This window comes from Vidua macroura, unplaced genomic scaffold, assembly GCF_024509145.1.
Source record: "Vidua macroura isolate BioBank_ID:100142 unplaced genomic scaffold, ASM2450914v1 whyUn_scaffold_208, whole genome shotgun sequence".
Taxonomy (NCBI): domain Eukaryota; kingdom Metazoa; phylum Chordata; class Aves; order Passeriformes; family Viduidae; genus Vidua; species Vidua macroura.
Window position 1 is genome coordinate 40,445 of NW_026530584.1, and position 19,117 is coordinate 59,561.

The 19,117-nt window shown below is 60.1% G+C and overlaps 1 protein-coding gene, 6 pseudogenes and 10 gene segments (V, D, J or C); 8 read left to right on the forward strand and 9 right to left on the reverse strand.

Moving 5' to 3' along the window:
• Window positions 1-445: 445 nt before the first annotated feature.
• On the reverse strand, window positions 446-892 carry LOC128802884 (Ig heavy chain V region 6.96-like). The segment is given in 2 exon segments: window positions 446-472; window positions 549-892. Coding segments are annotated over 2 exon segments (371 nt in total).
• A 3-nt stretch (window positions 893-895) lies between these two features.
• LOC128802885 (Ig heavy chain V region 914-like) lies at window positions 896-1,369 on the forward strand (annotated as a pseudogene).
• Window positions 1,370-1,391: 22 nt separating this feature from the next.
• Window positions 1,392-2,394, reverse strand: LOC128802886 (Ig heavy chain V region 914-like). The segment is given in 3 exon segments: window positions 1,392-1,489; window positions 1,907-2,272; window positions 2,304-2,394. Coding segments are annotated over 3 exon segments (555 nt in total).
• A 17-nt stretch (window positions 2,395-2,411) lies between these two features.
• LOC128802887 (Ig heavy chain V region 914-like) lies at window positions 2,412-2,955 on the forward strand (the record flags this gene model as incomplete). The annotated part of the segment is given in 2 exon segments: window positions 2,412-2,757; window positions 2,942-2,955. Coding segments are annotated over 2 exon segments (360 nt in total), but the record flags the coding sequence as incomplete, so codon positions are not given.
• Window positions 2,956-3,146: 191 nt separating this feature from the next.
• LOC128802888 (immunoglobulin heavy variable 3-23-like) lies at window positions 3,147-3,590 on the reverse strand. The segment is given in 1 exon segment: window positions 3,147-3,590. A coding segment is annotated over 1 exon segment (444 nt).
• A 73-nt stretch (window positions 3,591-3,663) lies between these two features.
• On the forward strand, window positions 3,664-4,234 carry LOC128802890 (Ig heavy chain V region 914-like). The segment is given in 3 exon segments: window positions 3,664-3,705; window positions 3,753-4,136; window positions 4,208-4,234. Coding segments are annotated over 3 exon segments (453 nt in total).
• A 2,860-nt stretch (window positions 4,235-7,094) lies between these two features.
• LOC128802891 (Ig heavy chain V region 6.96-like) lies at window positions 7,095-7,667 on the reverse strand. The segment is given in 2 exon segments: window positions 7,095-7,545; window positions 7,587-7,667. Coding segments are annotated over 2 exon segments (532 nt in total).
• Window positions 7,668-7,684: 17 nt separating this feature from the next.
• On the forward strand, window positions 7,685-8,231 carry LOC128802892 (Ig heavy chain V region C3-like; annotated as a pseudogene).
• A 192-nt stretch (window positions 8,232-8,423) lies between these two features.
• Window positions 8,424-8,860, reverse strand: LOC128802893 (immunoglobulin heavy variable 3-23-like; the record flags this gene model as incomplete). The annotated part of the segment is given in 1 exon segment: window positions 8,424-8,860. A coding segment is annotated over 1 exon segment (437 nt), but the record flags the coding sequence as incomplete, so codon positions are not given.
• Window positions 8,861-8,884: 24 nt separating this feature from the next.
• On the forward strand, window positions 8,885-9,610 carry LOC128802894 (Ig heavy chain V region 914-like; annotated as a pseudogene).
• A 310-nt stretch (window positions 9,611-9,920) lies between these two features.
• Window positions 9,921-10,409, reverse strand: LOC128802895 (immunoglobulin heavy variable 3-23-like; the record flags this gene model as incomplete). The annotated part of the segment is given in 1 exon segment: window positions 9,921-10,409. A coding segment is annotated over 1 exon segment (489 nt), but the record flags the coding sequence as incomplete, so codon positions are not given.
• Window positions 10,410-10,427: 18 nt separating this feature from the next.
• Window positions 10,428-11,061, forward strand: LOC128802896 (Ig heavy chain V region 914-like; annotated as a pseudogene).
• A 257-nt stretch (window positions 11,062-11,318) lies between these two features.
• Window positions 11,319-11,704, reverse strand: LOC128802897 (Ig heavy chain V region 914-like; annotated as a pseudogene).
• Window positions 11,703-12,799, forward strand: LOC128802898 (immunoglobulin heavy variable 3-20-like; annotated as a pseudogene).
• A 245-nt stretch (window positions 12,800-13,044) lies between these two features.
• On the reverse strand, window positions 13,045-13,416 carry LOC128802899 (Ig heavy chain V region 914-like; the record flags this gene model as incomplete). The annotated part of the segment is given in 1 exon segment: window positions 13,045-13,416. A coding segment is annotated over 1 exon segment (372 nt), but the record flags the coding sequence as incomplete, so codon positions are not given.
• Window positions 13,417-13,439: 23 nt separating this feature from the next.
• LOC128802900 (polymeric immunoglobulin receptor-like) lies at window positions 13,440-14,571 on the forward strand. Its single transcript, XM_053969450.1, is given in 5 exon segments — window positions 13,440-13,562; window positions 13,564-13,809; window positions 13,893-14,075; window positions 14,077-14,256; window positions 14,446-14,571. Coding segments are annotated over 5 exon segments (858 nt in total).
• An 80-nt stretch (window positions 14,572-14,651) lies between these two features.
• On the reverse strand, window positions 14,652-15,213 carry LOC128802901 (immunoglobulin heavy variable 3-23-like; the record flags this gene model as incomplete). The annotated part of the segment is given in 2 exon segments: window positions 14,652-14,658; window positions 14,697-15,213. Coding segments are annotated over 2 exon segments (524 nt in total), but the record flags the coding sequence as incomplete, so codon positions are not given.
• Window positions 15,214-19,117: the final 3,904 nt, after the last annotated feature.

Genomic DNA, 19,117 nt, shown 5'->3' on the forward strand with positions numbered 1-19,117 from the left:
CCCCCAAATTCCAACCTTTGTCCTCAAATCTCCACCATTTTCCCCCAAAATCAGCCCCTGCTGCCGCGACTCTCGACTTTCCCCCAGTTTTGCCCATTTTCCCCCAAATCTCAACCTTTCCTCACCCTTGGAGCGTTTGCCCAGAACCGTCCCCCAACCCAACGCCGACCACGGACCCAAAACCCCCGTCGGGTTCTGTCCCAAATCCCGACTGCTTTGGCACCAAAACTCGCCCGATTTTGCCCCAAATCTCCCCTCTGGGCTCCTGGCCGCAGCCGCTGACCCAAACCTGCCCCGCTGTCCCCAGATCCCGGCCCCTCGGGGCACTTCTGGGGGACGGGGCTGGGATTTGGGGCCGATGGTTGGGATTGGGGCAGAACCTGGCGAGGATTTGGGTTCCGTGGTCACCGCTGGGGCAAATGAGGACGAAGGGTCAAGAACTGGGTCAGGGGATGAGGTCTGGGGGAAGTTTCTGCGATTTCGGGAGAATTGCAGAGGGAGTGACAGGGACGGGGCAAAAACCCCAAATGCCAACTCAAGCACCCAACCAGAGGCAGCAGCAGCAGGATCAGCACAACAACCATCGGCGTTTTTGGCACAGAAATAGGAGCCGGAATCCTCGTCCTTGAGGCCGTTCATGGTCAGCGTCACCGAGCTCTGCCCGTTGGCCCTGGAGATCGTCGCCCGGCCCCTTCACCGACGGCGCGTACGCGGTGTAAGCACCATCGCTGCTGATCCCCGCGACGAATTCCAGCCCCTGCCCGGGTCTCTGGCGGACCCAGTACATGCCGAAACTGCCGAAAGTGAACCCCGAGGCGCGGCAGAGGAGGCGCAGGGACCCCCCGGGGGGCTGGAGGTCGATGATTTGGGTGGATTTTGGAGCCTCTCCCATCCCCACGTCCCCTCTGTCCCGCGGGGCTCCGGGCGGGCCGTGACCCTGCTGGAGTCCGGGGGGGACCTCCAGCCCCCCGGGGGGTCCCTGCGCCTCCTCTGCCGCGCCTCGGGGTTCAATTTCGGCAGTTACAGCATGGCATGGGTGCGCCAGAGACCCGGGCAGGGGCTGGAGTGGCTCGCGGGGATCTACAGCAATGGTGGCAGCACCTGGTACGCGCCGTCGGTGAAGGGGCCGGGCGACGATCTCCAGGGCCAACGGGCAGAGCTCGGTGACGCTGACCATGAACGGCCTCAAGGACGAGGATTCCGGCTCCTATTTCTGTGCCAAAAAAGCCGATGGTTGTTGTGCTGATCCTGCTGCTGCTGCCTCTGTTTGGGTGCTTGAGTTGGCATTTGGGGTTTTTGCCCCGTCCCCGTCACTCCCTCTGCAATTCTCCCGAAATCGCAGAAACTTCCCCCAAAGCTCATCCCCTGACCCAGTTCTTGACCCTTCGTCCTCATTTGCCCCAACGGTGACCACGGAACCCAAATCCTCGCCAGGTTCTGCCCCAATCCCAACCATCGGCCCCGAATCCCAGCCCCGTCCCCCAGAAGTGCCCCGAGGGCCGGGATCTGGGGGCAGCGGGGCAGGTTTGGGTCAGCGGCTGCGGCCGGGAGCCCAGAGGGGAGATTTGGGGCAAAATCGGGCGAGTTTTGGTGCCAAAGCAGTCGGGATTTGGGACAGAACCCGATGGGGGTTTTGGGTCCGTGGTCAGGGTTGGGTTGGGGGACGGTTCTGGGCAAACGCTCCAAGGGTGAGGAAAAGTCGAGATTTGGGGAGAAATGGGCAAAACTGGGGGAAAGTCGAGAGTCGCGGCAGCAGGGGCCGAGATTTGAGGAAAAGGGCCGGGATTTGGGGGAAGGATCAGAGAATTTGGGGACATTTGGGTACAAAGTGGAGGGGGCTTGGGACCAAGAGCGGAATCAGCGATAAATGCAACAGCAGCAGCAGCAGCAAAACCCCAACCAGCAGCAGCAGCTTTGGCACAGAAATAGGAGCCGGAATCCTCGTCCTTGAGGCCGTTCATGGTCAGCGTCACCGAGCTCTGCCCGTTGTCCCTGGAGATCGTCGCCCGGCCCTTGACTGATGGCGCGTAGTAGGTGCTGCCACCACCGCTGCTGATCTCTGCGACAAATTCCAGCCCCTGCCCGGGTCTCTGGCGCACCCATGCCATGTTGTAGCTCCCGAAAGTGAACCCCGAGGCGCGGCAGAGGAGGCGCAGGGACCCCCCGGGGGGCTGGAGGTCCCCCCCGGACTCCAGCAGGGTCACGGCCGCCCGGAGCCCCGCGGGACAGAGGGGACGTGGGGATGAGGCGCCGGATCCGGGCGTGGCCCGCGCTGGGCGTGGCCGGAGCTGGGTGGGGCCCACCTGGCCGAACCGGCAGGAGCAGGAGGAGGAGGAAGCGCCAAAATTCGGGGCCGAGGGTCGGGATTTGGGTGGGTTTTGGAGCCTCTCCCATCCCCACGTCCCCTCTGTCCCGCGGGGCTCCGGGCGGCCGTGACCCTGCTGGAGTCCGGGGGGGACCTCCAGCCCCCCGGGGGGTCCCTGCGCCTCCTCTGCCGCGCCTCCGGCTTCGATTTCGGGAGTCACGACATGTTCTGGATCCGCCAGAGACCCGGGCAGGCGCTGGAGTGGGTCGGGAGCGTCAGGAAGGAAGGCTGGAGCTCCGCGTACGCGCCGTCGGTGCGGGGCCGATTCGGGATCTCCCGGGACAACGGGCAGAGCTCGGTGACGCTGGCCATGAACGGCCTCAAGGACGAGGATTCCGGCTCCTATTTCTGTGCCAGAAGTTTCCGCGGTGGTTACAGCGGTGCTGCTGTTGGTGATAGTGACCATGCTGGTGGTGGACCCAGCCCTGCCTCCCCAAATGTCCCAAAATCCCCAAATCCCACCCCAAATCCCAACCTTTGACTCCGCTCTCGACCTTCTCCCCCAAACTCCGCCATCTTTTCCCCAGTTCCCGACTTTCCCCCGATTTTGGCCATTTCACCCCAAACCTCCCCCAGCTCCTGGGCCCTGATTGGCCGAGCCGGCGCGGAGCCGCCGCCGGGAGAAGCGGATCGGCGTCGGATCCGGGGCCAGCGCCAGAGCCTTGGCCAAATTCCCCGGATCCTCGGTGTTTTTGGGGCGAATTCCCCCGGGTTTTGGCGCGTGGGGAAATCTCCGGTTGGGATTTCTCCGTGGGCCGGAGCCGAGGGAAGGAGCCGCAGTTCAGCCCCTGGATTTCGGCGTCGGGGACCTGGGGACAGGGGGGGACACAAAGGTGGGGGTGGGGACACCTCCGGCACCGCCAACATAATCAGCAGCGAAACAACACCCGGCGCCGGCACCAGAGGATTTGGCACAGAAATAGGAGCCGGAATCCTCGTCCTTGAGGCCGTTCATGGTCAGCGTCACCGAGCTCTGCCCGTTGTCCCTGGAGATCCTGAACCGGCCCCGCACCGACGGCGCGTATCTGCTGTCGCCACCATCGCTGTAGATGCCCGCGACCCACTCCAGGCCCTGCCCGGGTCTCTGGCGCATCCAGCCCATCCCAAAATTCCCGAAATCGAAGCCGGAGGCGCGGCAGAGGAGGCGCAGGGACCCCCCGGGGGGCTGGAGGTCCCCCCCGGACTCCAGCAGGGTCACGGCCCCCAGAAGGAGGCCCACCCACATGGGAAGGAGGCGTTGGATCCGGGCGTGGCCCGCGATGGGCGTGGCCGGAGCTGGGCGTGGCCGGAGCTGGGCGATGCCCACCTGGCCGAACCGGCAGGAGCAGGAGGAGGAGAAAGTGTCAAAATTCGGGGCCGAGGGTCGGGATTTGGGTGGATTTTGGAGCCTCTCCCATCCCCACCTCCCCTCTGTCCCGCGGGGCTCCGGGCGGCCGTGACCCTGCTGGAGTCCGGGGGGGACCTCCAGCCCCCCGGGGGGTCCCTGCGCCTCCTCTGCCGCGCCTCCGGCTTCGATTTTGGGAGCTACGAAATGGACTGGGTGCGCCAGAGACCCGGGCAGGGCCTGGAGTGGCTTGCGGGGATCAGCAGCGGTGGCAGCACCGCGTACGCGCCGTCGGTGAAGGGCCGGGCGACGATCTCCAGGGACAACGGGCAGAGCTCGGTGACGCTGACCATGAACGGCCTCAAGGACGAGGATTCCGGCTCCTGTTTCTGTGCCAAAAAAGCTGATGGTTGTTGTGCTGATCCTGCTGCTGCTGCCTCTGGTTGGGTGCTTGAGTTGGCATTTGGGGTTTTTGCCCCGTCCCTGTCACTCCCTCTGCAATTCTCCCGAAATCGCAGAAACTTCCCCCAAAGCTCATCCCCTGACCCAGTTCTTGACCCTTCGTCCTCATTTGCCCCAGCGGTGACCACGGAACCCAAATCCTCGCCAGGTTCTGCCCCAATCCCAACCATCGGCCCCAAATCCCAGCCCCGTCCCCCAGAAGTGCCCCGAGGGCCGGGATCTGGGGACAGCGGGGCAGGTTTGGGGCAGCGGCTGCGGCCGGGAGCCCAGAGGGGAGATTTGGGGCAAAATCGGGCGAGTTTTGGTGCCAAAGCAGTCGGGATTTGGGACAGAACCCGTTGGGGGTTTTGGGTCCGTGGTCGGCGTTGGGTTGGGGGACGGGTTCCGGGGAAAGGCTCCAAGGGTGAGGAAAAGTCGAGATTTGTGGAAAAATGGCAAAACTGGGGGAAAGTCGAGAGTTGGGGCAGCAGGGGGCTGATTTTGGGGGAATGGGCCTGGATTTGGGGGAAGGATCAGAGAATTTGGGGACATTTGGGTACAAAGTGGAGGGGGCTTGGAACCAAGAGCGGAATCAGCGATAAATGCAACAGCAGCAGCAGCAGCACCACCCCAACCACTGTAAGGAGATTTGGCACAGAAATAGGAGCCGGAATCCTCGTCCTTGAGGCCGTTCATGGTCAGCGTCACCGAGCTCTGCCCGTTGTCCCTGGAGATCGTCGCCCGGCCCTTGACTGATGGCGCGTAGTAGGTGCTGCCACCACCGCTGCTGATACTCGCGACCCCACTCCAGCGCCTGCCCGGGTCTCTGGCGCACCCAGTACATGCCGAAACTGCCGAAAGTGAACCCCGAGGCGCGGCAGAGGAGGCGCAGGGACCCCCCGGGGGGCTGGAGGTCCCCCCCGGACTCCAGCAGGGTCACGGGCCGCCCGGGAGCCCTGCGGGACAGAGGGGACGTGGGGATGAGGAGGAGGACGGGGAGGTGCCGGGGTCACAATTTGGGGCCAAGAGTCAGGATTTGGGTCAGTTTTTTGACCTTTTCCCATCCCCGTCCTTGTCCCGGGCTGGGGCTCTGCTCCGGGTGCTGGTTCTGGTGCTTCTGTCGGTGTTTGGGGTTTCGGCCCGCTCCCTGTGCCCGTGTCCCCAGCTGTCCCCAGCTGTCCCCAGCTGTCCCCAGAGCCTTCCCCCAGCCCGCCCTGACCCCATCCTGACCCCCGGTCCCAACCCTGCCCCGTTTGCCCCAACGTTGCCCTTTGGCCCCAAACCCTCCCGCGCCCCTGCCCCCAATCCCAACCATCGGCCCCAAATCCCAGCCCCGTCCCCCAGAAGTGCCCCGAGGGCCGGGATCTGGGGACAGCGGGGCAGGTTTGGGTCAGCGGCTGCGGGCCGGGAGTCCAGAGGGGAGATTTGGGGCAAAATCGGGCGAGTTTGGTGCCAAAGCAGTCGGGATTTGGGACAGAACCCGTTGGGGGTTTTGGGTCCGTGGTCGGCGTTGGGTTGGGGGACGGTTCTGGGGAAAGGATCCAAGGGTGAGGAAAGGTTGAGATTTGGGGAGAAATGGGCAAAACTGGGGGAAAGTCGAGAGTTGGGGCAGCAGGGGATGATTTTGGGGGAAAGGGCCGGGATTTGGGGGAAGCATCAGAGAATTTGGGACATTTGGGTAGAAAGTGGAGGGGGCTTGGAACCAAGAGCGGAATCAGCGATAAACGCAACAGCAACAGCAGCAGCATAACCCCAACCACTGTAAGGAGATTTGGCACAGAAATAGGAGCCGGAATCCTCGTCCTTAGGCCGTTCATGGTCAGCGTCAACCGAGCTCTGCCCGTTGTCCCCTGGAGGATCGTCGCCCGGCCCTTCACCGACGGCGCGTAGTAGGTGTAAGCACCACTGCTGCTGATCCCCGCGACCCACTCCAGCGCCTGCCCGGGTCTCTGGCGCACCCAGTACATGCCGAAACTGCCGAAAGTGAACCCCGAGGCGCGGCAGAGGAGGCGCAGGGACCCCCCGGGGGGCTGGAGGTCCCCCCCCGGACTCCAGCAGGGTCACGGCCGCCCGGAGCCCCGCGGGACAGAGGGGACGTGGGGATGGGAGAGGCTCACAAATCCACCAAATCATCGACCTCCAGCCCCCCGGGGGGGTCCCTGCGCCTCCTCTGCCCGCGCCTCGGGGTTCACTTTCGGCAGTTTCGCCATGCAATGGATCCGCCAGAGACCCGGGCAGGGGCTGGAGTGGCTCGCGGGGATCAGCTATGGTGGGTGGCAGCACCGCGTACGCGCCGTCGGTGAAGGGCCGGGCGACGATCTCCAGGGACAACGGCAGAGCTCGGTGACGCTGACCATGAACGGCCTCAAGGACGAGGATTCGGCTCCTATTTCTGCGCCAAAGCTGCTGCTGCTGGTTGGGCTGCTGGTGCTGGTGGTTTTTGGGTGGTGCTGGTGGTGGTTGGGGTGCCCATGCTGGTTTTTGGGGTGCCCGTGCCGGTTTTTGGAGTGCCAAATCTCAACTCTCGTCCTCAAATCTCAACACTCGTCCTCAAATCTCAACTCTTGTCCCCAAATCTGAACTCTCGGCCCCAAATCTCAACTCTCTACCCCAAATCTCAACTCGTCGGCCACAGATCTCACTCTTGGTCCCAAAATTTCAATCCTTGTGCCCAAAATCTCAACTCTTGTCCCCAAAATCTCAACTCTTGTCCCCAAATCTCAGCTCTCAGCCCCAAATCTCAACCCTTGTCCCCAAATCTCAACTCTTGGCCCCAAAATTTGAATTCTTGGCCCCAAATCCCAACTCCCAGCCCAAAAATCCCCAACTCTCGGCCCCAAATCTCAACTCTGGCCCCAAATTTCAACTCTCAGCCCCAAAATCTCAACTCTTGGCCCCAAAATTTCAATTCTTGTCCCGAAAATTCAACTCCCAGCCCCAAATCTCAAATCTCAGTCCCAAATCTCAACTCTCGGCCCCCAAAATTTGAATTCTTGGCCCCAAATCTCCAATGCCAATACCATAGGCATCATTATAACCAGCATAAGCACCAGCACGTTTGGCACAGAAATAGGAGCCGGAATCTCGTCCTTGAGGCCGTTCATGGTCAGCGTCACCGAGCTCTGCCCGTTGGCCCTGGAGATCCCGAACCGGCCCTTCACCGACGGCGCGTACGCGTGTAAGCACCATCGCTGTAGATGCCCGCGAGCCACTCCAGCCCTGCCCGGGTCTCTGGGCGCACCCAGAGCATGTCGTAGCTCCCGAAAGTGAACCCCGAGGCGCGGCAGAGGAGGCGCAGGGACCCCCCGGGGGGCTGGAGGTCCCCCCCGGACTCCAGCAGGGTCACGGCCGCCCGGAGCCCCGCGGGACAGAGGGGGACGTGGGGATGAGGCGTCGGATCCGGGCGTGGCCCGCGCTGGGCGTGGCCGGAGCTGGGTGGGGCCCACCTGGCCGAACCGCGAGGAGCAGGAGGAGGAGGAAGCGCCAAAATTCGGGGCCGAGGGTCGGGATTTGGGTGGGTTTTGGAGCCTCTCCCATCCCCACGTCCCCTCTGTCCCGCGGGGCTCCGGGCGGCCGTGACCCTGCTGGAGTCCGGGGGGGACCTCCAGCCCCCCGGGGGGGTCCCTGCGCCTCCTCTGCCGCGCCTCCGGCTTCGATTTCGGGAGTCACGACATGTTCTGGATCCGCCAGAGACCCGGGCAGGGGCTGGAGTGGGTCGGGAGCGTCAGGAAGGAAGGCTGGAGCTCCGCGTACGCGCCGTCGGTGCGGGGGCCGTTTCGGGATCTCCCGGGACAACGGCAGAGCTCGGTGACGCTGACCATGAACGGCCTCAAGGACGAGGATTCCGGCTCCTATTTCTGTGCCAGAAGTTTCCGCGGTGGTTACAGCGGTGCTGCTGTTGGTGATAGTGACCATGCTGGTCGTGGACCCAGCCCTGCCTCCCCAAATGTCCCAAAATCCCCCAAATCCCACCCCAAATCCCAACCTTTGACTCCGCTCTCGACCTTCTCCCCCAAACTCCGCCATCTTTTCCCCAGTTCCCGACTTTCCCCCCGATTTTGGCCATTTCACCCCAAACCTCCCCCAGCTCCTGGGCCCTGATTGGCCGAGCCGGTGCGGAGCCGCCGCCGGGAGAAGCGGATCGGCGTCGGATCCGGGGCCCGCGCCAGAGCCTTGGCCAAATTCCCCGGATCCTCAGTGTTTTTGGGGCGAATTCCCCCCGGGTTTTGGCGCGTGGGGAAATCTCCGGTTGGGATTTCTCCGTGGGCCGGAGCCGAGGGAAGGAGCCGCAGTTCAGCCCTGGATTTCGGCGTCGGGGAACCGGGGGACAGGGGGGGACACAAAGGTGGGGGTGGGGACACCTCCGGCACCGCCAACATAATCAGCAGCGAAACAACACCCGGCGCCGGCGCCGGAGGATTTGGCACAGAAATAGGAGCCGGAATCCTCGTCCTTGAGGCCGTTCATGGTCAGCGTCACCGAGCTCTGCCCGGTTTGTCCCGGGAGATCCCGAACCGGCCCCCGCACCGACGGCGCGTACCAAGCACTGGCACCGTTTTCCCGGATCTCTGCCATGAATTCCAGCGCCTGCCCGGGTCTCTGGCGGACCCAATCCATGTTGAAACTGCCGAAAGTGAACCCCGAGGCGCGGCAGAGGAGGCGCAGGGACCCCCCCGGGGGGCTGGAGGTCCCCCCCGGGACTCCAGCAGGGTCACGGCCGCCCGGAGCCCCCGCGGGACAGAGGGGACGTGGGGATGGGAGAGGCTCCGAAATCCACCCAAATCCCGACCCTCGGCCCAAATTGTGACGCTTTCTCCTCCTCCTGCTCCTGCCGGCCCGACCAGGTGGGCATCGCCCAGCTCCGGCCACGCCCAGCTCCGCCACGCCCAGCTCCGGCCACACCCGGATCCGACGCCTCATCCCATGTCCCCTCTGTCCCGCGGGGCTCCGGGCGGCCGTGACCCTGCTGGAGTCCGGGGGGGGACCTCCAGCCCCCCGGGGGGTCCCTGCGCCTCCTCTGCCGCGCCTCGGGGTTCACTTTCGGCAGTTACGGAATGTTCTGGATCCGCCAGAGACCCGGGCAGGGGCTGGAGTGGGTCGGGAGCGTCAGGAAGGAAGGCTGGAGCTCCGCGTACGCGCCGTCGGTGCGGGGCCGGTTCGGGATCTCCCGGGACAACGGGCAGAGCTCGGTGACGCTGACCATGAACGGCCTCAAGACGAGGATTCCGGCTCCTATTTCTGTGCCAGAAGTTTCCGCGGTGGTTACAGCGGTGCTGCTGTTGGTGATAGTGACCATGCTGGTGGTGGACCCAGCCCTGCCTCCCCAAATGTCCCAAAATCCCCAAATCCCACCCCAAATCCCAACCTTTGACTCCGCTCTCGACCTTCTCCCCCAGACTCCGCCATCTTTTCCCCAATTCCCGACTTTCCCCCGATTTTGGCCATTTCACCCCAAACCTCCCCCAGCTCCTGGGCCCTGATTGGCCGAGCCGGCGCGGAGCCGCCGCCGGGAGAAGCGGATCGGCGTCGGATCCCGGGGCCGCGCCAGAGCCTTGGCCAAATTCCCCGGATCCTCGGTGTTTTTGGGGTGAATTCCCCCGGGTTTTGGCGCGTGGGGAAATCTCCGGTTGGGATTTCTCCGTGGGCCGGAGCCGAGGGAAGGAGCCGCAGTTCAGCCCCTGGATTTCGGCGTCGGGGACCTGGGGACAGGGGGGGAACAAAGGTGGGGGTGGGGACACCTCCGGCACCGCCAACATAACCAGCAGCAAAACCACCACCAGCACCAGCACCAGCACCAGAGGATTTGGCGCAGAAATAGGAGCCGGAATCCTCGTCCTTGAGGCCGTTCATGGTCAGCGTCACCGAGCTCTGCCCGTTGTCCCTGGAGATCCTGAACCGGCCCCGCACCGACGGCGCGTATCTGCTGTTGCCACCATCGCTGTAGATGCCCGCGACCCACTCCAGGCCCTGCCCGGGTCTCTGGCGCATCCAGCCCCATCCCAAAATTCCCGAAATCGAAGCCGGAGGCGCGCAGAGGAGGCGCAGGGACCCCCCGGGGGGCTGGAGGTCCCCCCCGGACTCCAGCAGGGTCACGGCCCCCAGAAGGAGGCCCACCCACATGGGAAGGAGGCGTCGGATCCGGGCGTGGCCCGCGAATGGGCGTGGCCGGAGCTGGGCGATGCCCACCTGGCCGAAACCGGCAGGAGCAGGAGGAGGAGAAAGTGTCACAATTCGGGGCCGAGGGTCGGGATTTGGGTGGATTTTGGAGCCTCTCCCCATCCCCACGTCCCCCTCTGTCCCGCGGGGCTCCGGGCGGCCGTGACCCTGCTGGAGTCCGGGGGGGACCTCCAGCCCCCCGGGGGGTCCCTGCGCCTCCTCTGCCGCGCCTCGGGGTTTCGATTTTGGGAGCTACGAAATGGACTGGGTGGCCCAGAGACCCGGGCAGGGCCTGGAGTGGTTTGCGGGGATCAGCAGCGGTGGCAGCACCTGGTACGCGCCGTCGGTGAAGGGGCCGGGCGACGATCTCCAGGGACAACGGCAGAGCTCGGTGACGCTGACCATGAACGGCCTCAAGGACGAGGATTCCGGCTCCTATTTTCTGTGCCAAATCTGCTCACAGTGGGCTGCAATCCTCCTGCCTGTGCTTTTGGTGTCGGTGGCGGCCGCGGTGCCGAGCCCGTGACCGTCTGTTCCCAAATGTCCCGGAATTCTCCCGTCCTTCCCCCCAAATCCCGGCCCTTTCTCCTCAAATCTTCACCATTTTCCCCAAACTCCGCCCCCCCGCCGCCCCAACTCTCGGCTTTCCCCCCATTTTTTCCCATTTCCCCCAAATCTCGGCCTCCCCGTCGCCCTCCGGGGCGTTTGCCCAGAGCCGTCCCCCAAATCTCAGCCTTTCACCCCAGATTTCTGCTCCATTCCACCAGCAGCCTGAAAATCCCTCTGGGGCAGCCCCAGATCTGCACCCCTGGCGGCACCAAACCTGGGCCGCGGGCAGCTTTTTGCCCCAAAAATTCCCAAAAAAACGGTGAAAACGTGGGGCCGGGAGTTGGGAATTTGGGGGAAAACCGGGGAGATTTGGGGCGGAACCAGCCCAGAGCCGGGACAGGGGGACAGGGACGGGGGTCAGGGTGGGGTCTGGGGGAAGGGTCTGGACACGGGGACAGGGCCAAAAGGACAACGGGGAACCATCGCGTAAGCACTGGCATCAACGGATTTGGCACAGAAATAGGAGCCGGAATCCTCGTCCTTGAGGCCGTTCATGGTCAGCGTCACCGAGCTCTGCCCGTTGGCCCTGGAGATCGTCGCCCGGCCCTCGACCGACGCGCGCGTACCAGGGGCTGCCACCGGTGTTGATATCTGCGACCCACTCCAGCGCCTGCCCGGGTCTCTGGCGCACCCAGTACATGCCGAAACTGCCGAAATCGAACCCCGAGGCGCGGCAGAGGAGGCGCAGGGGACCCCCCGGGGGGCTGGAGGTCCCCCCCGGACTCCAGCAGGGTCACGGCCCGCCCCGGAGCCCCCGCGGGACAGAGGGGACGTGGGGATGGGAGAGGCTCCAAAATCCACCCAATCATCGACCTCCAGCCCCCCGGGGGGTCCCTGCGCCTCCTCTGCCGCGCCTCGGGGTTCACTTTCGGGAATCACGGAATGTTCTGGGTGCGCCAGAGGCCCGGGGCAGGCGCTGGAGTTCTTTGTGTGGATCAGGAACGATGGTGGCACCAACACCGGCTACGCTGATCCGGTGCGGGGGCCGGTTCAGGATCTCCAGGGACAACGGGCAGAGCTCGGTGACGCTGACCATGAACGGCCTCAAGGACGAGGATTCCGGCTCCCGTTTCTGTGCCAAAAACGCCGATGGTGGTGGCAGTTGGGAGGCTCACGCTGGTTCTCGATTTGACCCCATCCACGTCGCCGGTCCTCACCTGTCCCCAAAACCCGGATCCTCCCCTCCCGCCCTTGACCCCACTGGTGACCCCAGGGACCCAAATCTGCCCACGGACCCAAATCTGCCCCAGGGACCCCAAATCTACCCCACGGACCCAAATCTGCCCCAGGGACCCCAAATCTACCCCTCTGACCCAAAATCTGCCCCACGGACCCAAATCTGCCCCACGTACCCAAATCTGCCCCACGAACACCAAATCTGCCCCACGGACCCAAATCTGCCCCACGGACCCAAATCTGCCCCAGGGACCCAAATCTGCCCCACGAACCCCAAATCTGCCCCACGGACCCAAATCTGCCCAGGGACCCCAAATCTGCCCCAGGGACCCAAATCTGCCCCACGAACCCCAAATCTGCCCCACGGACCCAAAATCTGCCCCATGGACCCAAATCTGCCCCTCTGACCCAAATCTGCCCCACGGACCCAAAATCTGCCCCATGGACCCCAAATCTGCCCCAGGGACCCCAAATCTGCCCCATGGACCCAAATCTGCCCCACGGACCCAAATCTGCCCCAGGGACCCCAAATCTGCCCCATGGACCCAAATCTGCCCCAGGGACCCCAAATCTGCCCCATGGACCCAAATCTGCCCCATGGACCCCAAATCTGCCCCACGGACCCAAATCTGCCCCACGGACCCAAATCTCGCCCGTTTTGCACCCAGGATTGGGGCCGCTCGGCTGAGAGTTGGAGCCGAGGGCTGAGCTTTGGTGCCCGCAGCTGAGATTTGGGGCAGAACCAGCTGGGTTTGGGAGCAAAGGTCCCACGGGAGCCCCGCTGAGACCTGGGGCGCCAAAGGCAGAGTTTTGGGGAGGAACCTTTGAGATTTGGGTCAAGCGCCCAAAGCCCCAGAGAAACGCGAGAGGTGAGCAGCGCTGGCGGAGTTTGGGGGGAAACGGCCGCGGTTTGGTGCCAGCAGAGAAGATTTGGGGGAAGAACGGGGAATTTGGGACGTTTGTGGGCACGGCGTCAGGGGGAGGGGCCGGCACCGGCATCGTCCACTATAATTAGCAGCACCAGCACCAGCACCGGCATATTTGGCACAGAAATAGGAGCCGGAATCCTCGTCCCTGAGGCCGTTCATGGTCAGCGTCACCGAGCTCTGCCCGTTGTCCCTGGAGATCGTCGCCCGGCCCTTCACCGACGGCGCGTACACGGTGCTGCCACCACCATTGCTGATCCCCGCGACGAATTCCAGCCCCTGCCCGGTCTCTGGCGGATCCATTGCATGGCATAACTGCCGAAAGTGAACCCCGAGGCGCGGCAGAGGAGGCGCAGGGACCCCCCGGGGGGCTGGAGGTCCCCCCCGGACTCCAGCAGGGTCACGGCCGCCCGGAGCCCCCGCGGACAGAGGGGACGTGGGGATGGGAGAGGCTCCAAAATCCACCCAAATCATCGACCTCCAGCCCCCCGGGGGGTCCCTGCGCCTCCTCTGCCGCGCCTCGGGGTTCACTTTCGGGAATCACGGAATGTTCTGGATCCGCCAGAGACCCGGGCAGGGGGCTGGAGTGGCTCGCGGGGATCAGCAGCAATGGTGGCAGCACCTACTACGCGCCGTCGGTGAAGGGCCGGGCGAGGATCTCCAGGGACAACGGGCAGAGCTCGGTGACGCTGGCCATGAACGGCCTCAAGGACGAGGATTCCGGCTCCTATTTCTGTGCCAAATATGCCGGTGCTGGTGGTTATTGGGGTGCTGGTGCTGGTGGTTGTTGTGATTCCTCCGCCGATGCTCCGGTATCGATGTCGGTGCCGGCCCCGGCCCCGTGTGCCGGGGACGCTCCCCCCGTTCCCCTCCTTCGCCCCGCGGCCGTCGCAAGGACCCGGCAGAGCCCGACGGGGAGCGCGGCGGAACAACAATCAATCAAAAATCCACCCAAATCATTGATCTCCAGCCCCCCGGGGGGTCCCTGCGCCTCCTCTGCCGCGCCTCCGGCTCCGATTTCGGGAGTCACGACATGTTCTGGATCCGCCAGAGACCCGGGCAGGGGCTGGAGTGGGTCGGGGAGCGTCAGGAAGGAAGGCTGGAGCTCCGTGTACGCGCCGTCGGTGAAGGGCCGGGCAACGATCTCCAGGGACAACGGGCAGAGCTCGGTGACGCTGGCCATGAACGGCCTCAAGGACGAGGATTCCGGCTCCTATTTCTGCGCCAGAAGTTTCCGCGGTGGTTACAGCGGTGCTGCTGTTGGTGTGATCAGTGACCATGCTGGTGGTGGACCCAGCCCTGCCTCCCCAAATGTCCCAAAATCCCCAAATCCCACCCCAAATCCCAACCTTTGACTCCGCTCTCGACCTTCTCCCCAAACTCCGCCATCTTTTCCCCAATTCTCGACTTTCCCCCGATTTTGGCCATTTCACCCCAAACCTCCCCAGCTCCTGGGCCCTGATTGGCCGAGCCGGCGCGGAGCCCGCCGCCGGGAGAAGCGGATCGGCGTCGGATCCGGGGGCCGCGCCAGAGCCTTGGCCAAATTCCCGGGATCCTCGGTGTTTTTGGGGTGAATTCCCCCGGGTTTTGGCGCGTGGGGAAATCTCGCGTTGGGATTTCTCCGTGGGCCGGAGCCGAGGGAAGGAGCCGCAGTTCAGCCCCTGGATTTCGGCGTCGGGGAACCGGGGACAGGGGGGACACAAAGGTGGGAGTGGGGACACCTCCGGCACCGCCAACATAATCAGCAGCGAAACAACACCCGGCGCCGGCACCGGAGGATTTGGCACAGAAATAGGAGCCGGAATCCTCGTCCTTGAGGCCGTTCATGGTCAGCGTCACCGAGCTCTGCCCGTTGTCCTGGAGATCGTCGCCCCCGGCCCTCGACCGACGGCGCGTACCAAGCACTGGCACCGTTTTCCCGGATCTCTGCCATGAATTCCAGCCCCTGCCCGGGTCTCTGGCGGACCCAATCCATGTTGAAACTGCCGAAAGTGAACCCCGAGGCGCGGCAGAGGAGGCGCAGGGACCCCCCGGGGGGCTGGAGGTCCCCCCCGGACTCCAGCAGGGTCACGGCCGCCCGGAGCCCCGCGGGACAGAGGGGGACGTGGGGATGGGAGAGCTCCGAAATCCACCCAAATCCCGACCCTCGGCCCCGAATTTTGGCGCTTCTCTCCTCCTCCTGCTCCTGCCGGCCTTTCCAGTGGCCCCGCCCAGCTCTGGCCACGCCCAGTGTGGGCCACACCCAGATTCCCCAAAATCTCAGCTTTTCGCCCCAATTTTTCCCGCTCCCTTCCAAATCTGCGCCCCCCGGTGCCAAACCTGGGCCGAGGGCGCCAAATCCTCCCGGTTTTGCCAAAAAAATTCCCAAAAAACGGTGAAAACCGAGGGTGGCGGGAGTTGGGAATTTGGGGTGAAACGGCGGAGATTTGGGGGCGGGAGGCGGTCCAGGGCTTTGGGGTCGTTAGCAAGCGGTCGGTTGGGATTTTTAATTAATTAATGAGCGAGGTTGGGGTTAATTGCGGGGGGTTTTGAGGCGATTTCGGGTGTCTGGTGGAGATTTGGGGCCAATTTGGGGGAATTTGGGGCAATTTAGGGGAATTTGGGACAATCCAGGGGAATTTGGGGCCAATTTGGGGGAATTTGGGGGAATTTGAGGGAATTTGGGGGAATTGGGGCAATTCAGGAGAATTTGGGGGCCAATCCAGGGAATTTTGGGCCAATCTGGGGAAATTTGTGGGAATTTAGGGGAATTTGGGGCAAATCCGGGGGAAATTTGGGGGGAATTTGGGACAATTTTGGGGAATTTGGGACAATCCAGGGGAATTTGGGGCCAATTCAGGCGAATCCTGGGGAATTTGGGGAATCTGGGGCCAATTCGGACAAATTTGGGGCAATTTGGGGGAATTTGGGACAATCCAGGGAATTTGGGGCAATTCGGGGGAATTTGGGCCCAATTTGGGGAAATTTGGGGGAATTTGGGGCAATTCAGGGGATTTTGGGGGAAATTTGGGGTAAATTTGGGAAATTTGGGGCAATTTTGTGGCAATTTAGGGGAATTTGGGACAATCCAGGGGAATTTGGGGCAATTCAGGGGATTTTGGGGGAAATTTGGGGAAATTTGGGGGAATTTGGGGGAATTTGAGGGAATTTGGGGAATTGGGGCAATTCAGGAGAATTTGGGGCCAATCCAGGGAATTTTGGGCCAATCTGGGGAAATTTGGGGGAATTTAGGGGAATTTAGGGGAATTTGAGGCAAATTCAGGGGATTTTGGGTAAATCCAGGGGAATTTGGGGCAAATTTGGGGGAATTTGGGCCCAATTTGGGGAAATTTGTGGGAATTTAGGGGAATTTGGGGCAAATCCGGGGGAATTTGGGGCGAATTTTGGCGAATTTGGGACAATCCAGGGGAATTTGGGGGCCAATTTGGGAGAATTTGGGGGATTTGGGGCCAATCCAGGGGATTTTGGGGCCAAATTGGGGCAATCTGGGGCAATTTGGGGCAAATTTGGGGGAATTCGGGGAAATTTGGGACAATCCGGGGGAATTTGGGGCCAATTTGTGGGAATTTGGGGCAATTTGTGGGAATTTGGTGCAAAACCTTCCGAGATTTTCACTTTTTTTGCCCCCAAATCTCCGGGTTCTTTTGCCCCAAATCTCCGATTTTTTTTGCCCAAAATTCGGACTTTTTACCCCAAATTCGGACTCTCGGCCTCGCGCTCGCTCCGGGCCGGGTTCCGCTCCCAAATTTCCGCTTTTTCCCCGCGGGATTTTTTGCCCGATTTGCCCCAAAATCGGCGATTTTCGCTCTCTTGCGCGCCCCTGGCGGCCGCGCGCGGAATCGGCGCCGGTGACGTCACCGAATTAATTAGCGCCGATTAATCAATCAATTAACCCCGCTCCTTTGTTATCCCCCTAATTATCAATTTGAGCGGGATTTCCGCCTCGATTTAATCGCTTTTGATCCCTTAATTAATTAATTGATCGATTGATTAATTGCTAATTAACGACTTTTAATTAATTAATTAATTGGTAATTGTTTGTTGCTGTTCGTTAATTAATTAATTTGATTTCGCCCATAATTAATTACTAAGTGAATAAATTATTTAATAAAATCTTAAATGATTGTTCTTAATTAATTAAACAATTGGTTACCCGTGATTAATTAAGTATCTTCATTAAGCAATTAATTAATTGCCCTCCTTGGGTTAACCCCCGGTTAATTAATTGATCGGAGCCCCGTGATCGGTCCCTGATGAATCCCTTAATTAATTAATTACCCAGCTGGCCGTGATTATCCCCTATTATTAATTAATTAATCGGGCTCCTTGATCCCAATTAATTAATTAATTAACGTACCGGATGCCTGCGGTTAATGCCGATTAATTAATTAATTAATTAATGTATTTAACACCGGCCCATTAATTGCTGATCACGTGGCCACCGGAGCCATTAATTAATTAATTAATAATTATTTGATTAATTAATCGGACACCGTGATTAACCCCAAGCATTAATTACTTACAGCTGCAATTAGCCAGATCCTTTAATTAACTAATTAATTGGACTCCTGCGATTAATTAAGGCCCGTTAATTGCTTAACGAGCGCCTGAGATGAGGCCCCCAAGCCTTGACCTGATTAATTAATTAATTGGATGCCTGTGATTAACCCCAACCCATTAATTAATTAAAGGGTGCCTGCGATTAACCTTTAATTAATGAATAATTAATTAATGACTGGACCCATTCCGTCCCGGCGCTCCTGCAATTAACCCGGAGCCGTTAATTAACGGCGTTCCGCAATTAAATCCTTTAATTAATTGCAATTAGCACCACGGGCTCCATTAATTAACCAGCACCCACTAATTGGACTCCTGCAATTAACACCGGACCCCGTTAATTAATGATTTGGACTCTGCAATTAACTCGGAGCTGTTAATTAGTGAACAGGACTTTTGCAATTATCTGGGGCTTATTAATTAATTAATTAATTAATTGGGCGCCTGTAATTAACACCGGGCCCATTAATTAATGAATTGGGCTATTGCAATTAACTGGGAGATATTAATTAATTAATTAGGCTCCTGAAATTAACACCAGACCTATTAATTAATGAAATGGACGCCTGCAATTAACTCAGAGCCATTAATTAATGAATTGGACTATTGCAATTAAACACCGGGCCTATTAATTAATGACCTGGACTGTTCAATTAACTCGGACCCATTAATTAATGAACCAGGGACTCTCGCAATTAACCGAGACCTATTAATTATGAACGGCAATTAACTGGGGCCTATTAATTACTTAATTGGACTGCTGCAATTAAACCTATTAATTAATGGGACAGGACTCCTGCAATTAACTGGGGCCCCCATTAATTAATAAATTGAAGACCTGCAATTAACCGGGACCTATTAATTAACAAAATAGTAATTAATTAATTCAATTTGATCTATTAATTAACAAACCGGACTCCTGCAATTATTGGGACCCATTAATTAACGAACATGCAATTAACCGGGCTCCATTAATTAACGAACTGAACACCTGCAATTAACACTGGACCTATTAATTAACGAACGGACTCCTGCAATTAACTGGGAGCTATTAATTAATAAATTGGACTCTTGCAATTAACCGGGACCATTAATTAACGAACTTGCAATTAACCGGGACCTATTAATTAATGAACCTGCAATTAACTGGGACCCATTATTTAATAAACTTGTAATTAACCAGGGCTCCATTAATTAATGAACTTTCAATTAACCCGGGACTATTAATTAACGGAATGAGCGCCTGCAATTAACTCAGACCCGTTAATTAACGAGCCAGGCTTTTGCAATTACCCGGGACTCGTTAATTAACGAACCTGCAATTAACTGGGCCCTGTTAATTACCGAACCGAGCGCCAGCAATTAACTCAGGGCCGTTAATTAATGAACCGAGCGCCTGCAATTAACTCAGGCCGTTAATTAACGAGCCGGGCTTTTGCAATTACCCGGGACCTGTTAATTAACGAACCTGCAATTAACTCGGGGCTGTTAATTAACAAATTGATCTCCCTGCAATTAACTCAGACCCGTTAATTAACGAACCGGACTTCTGCAATTAACCGG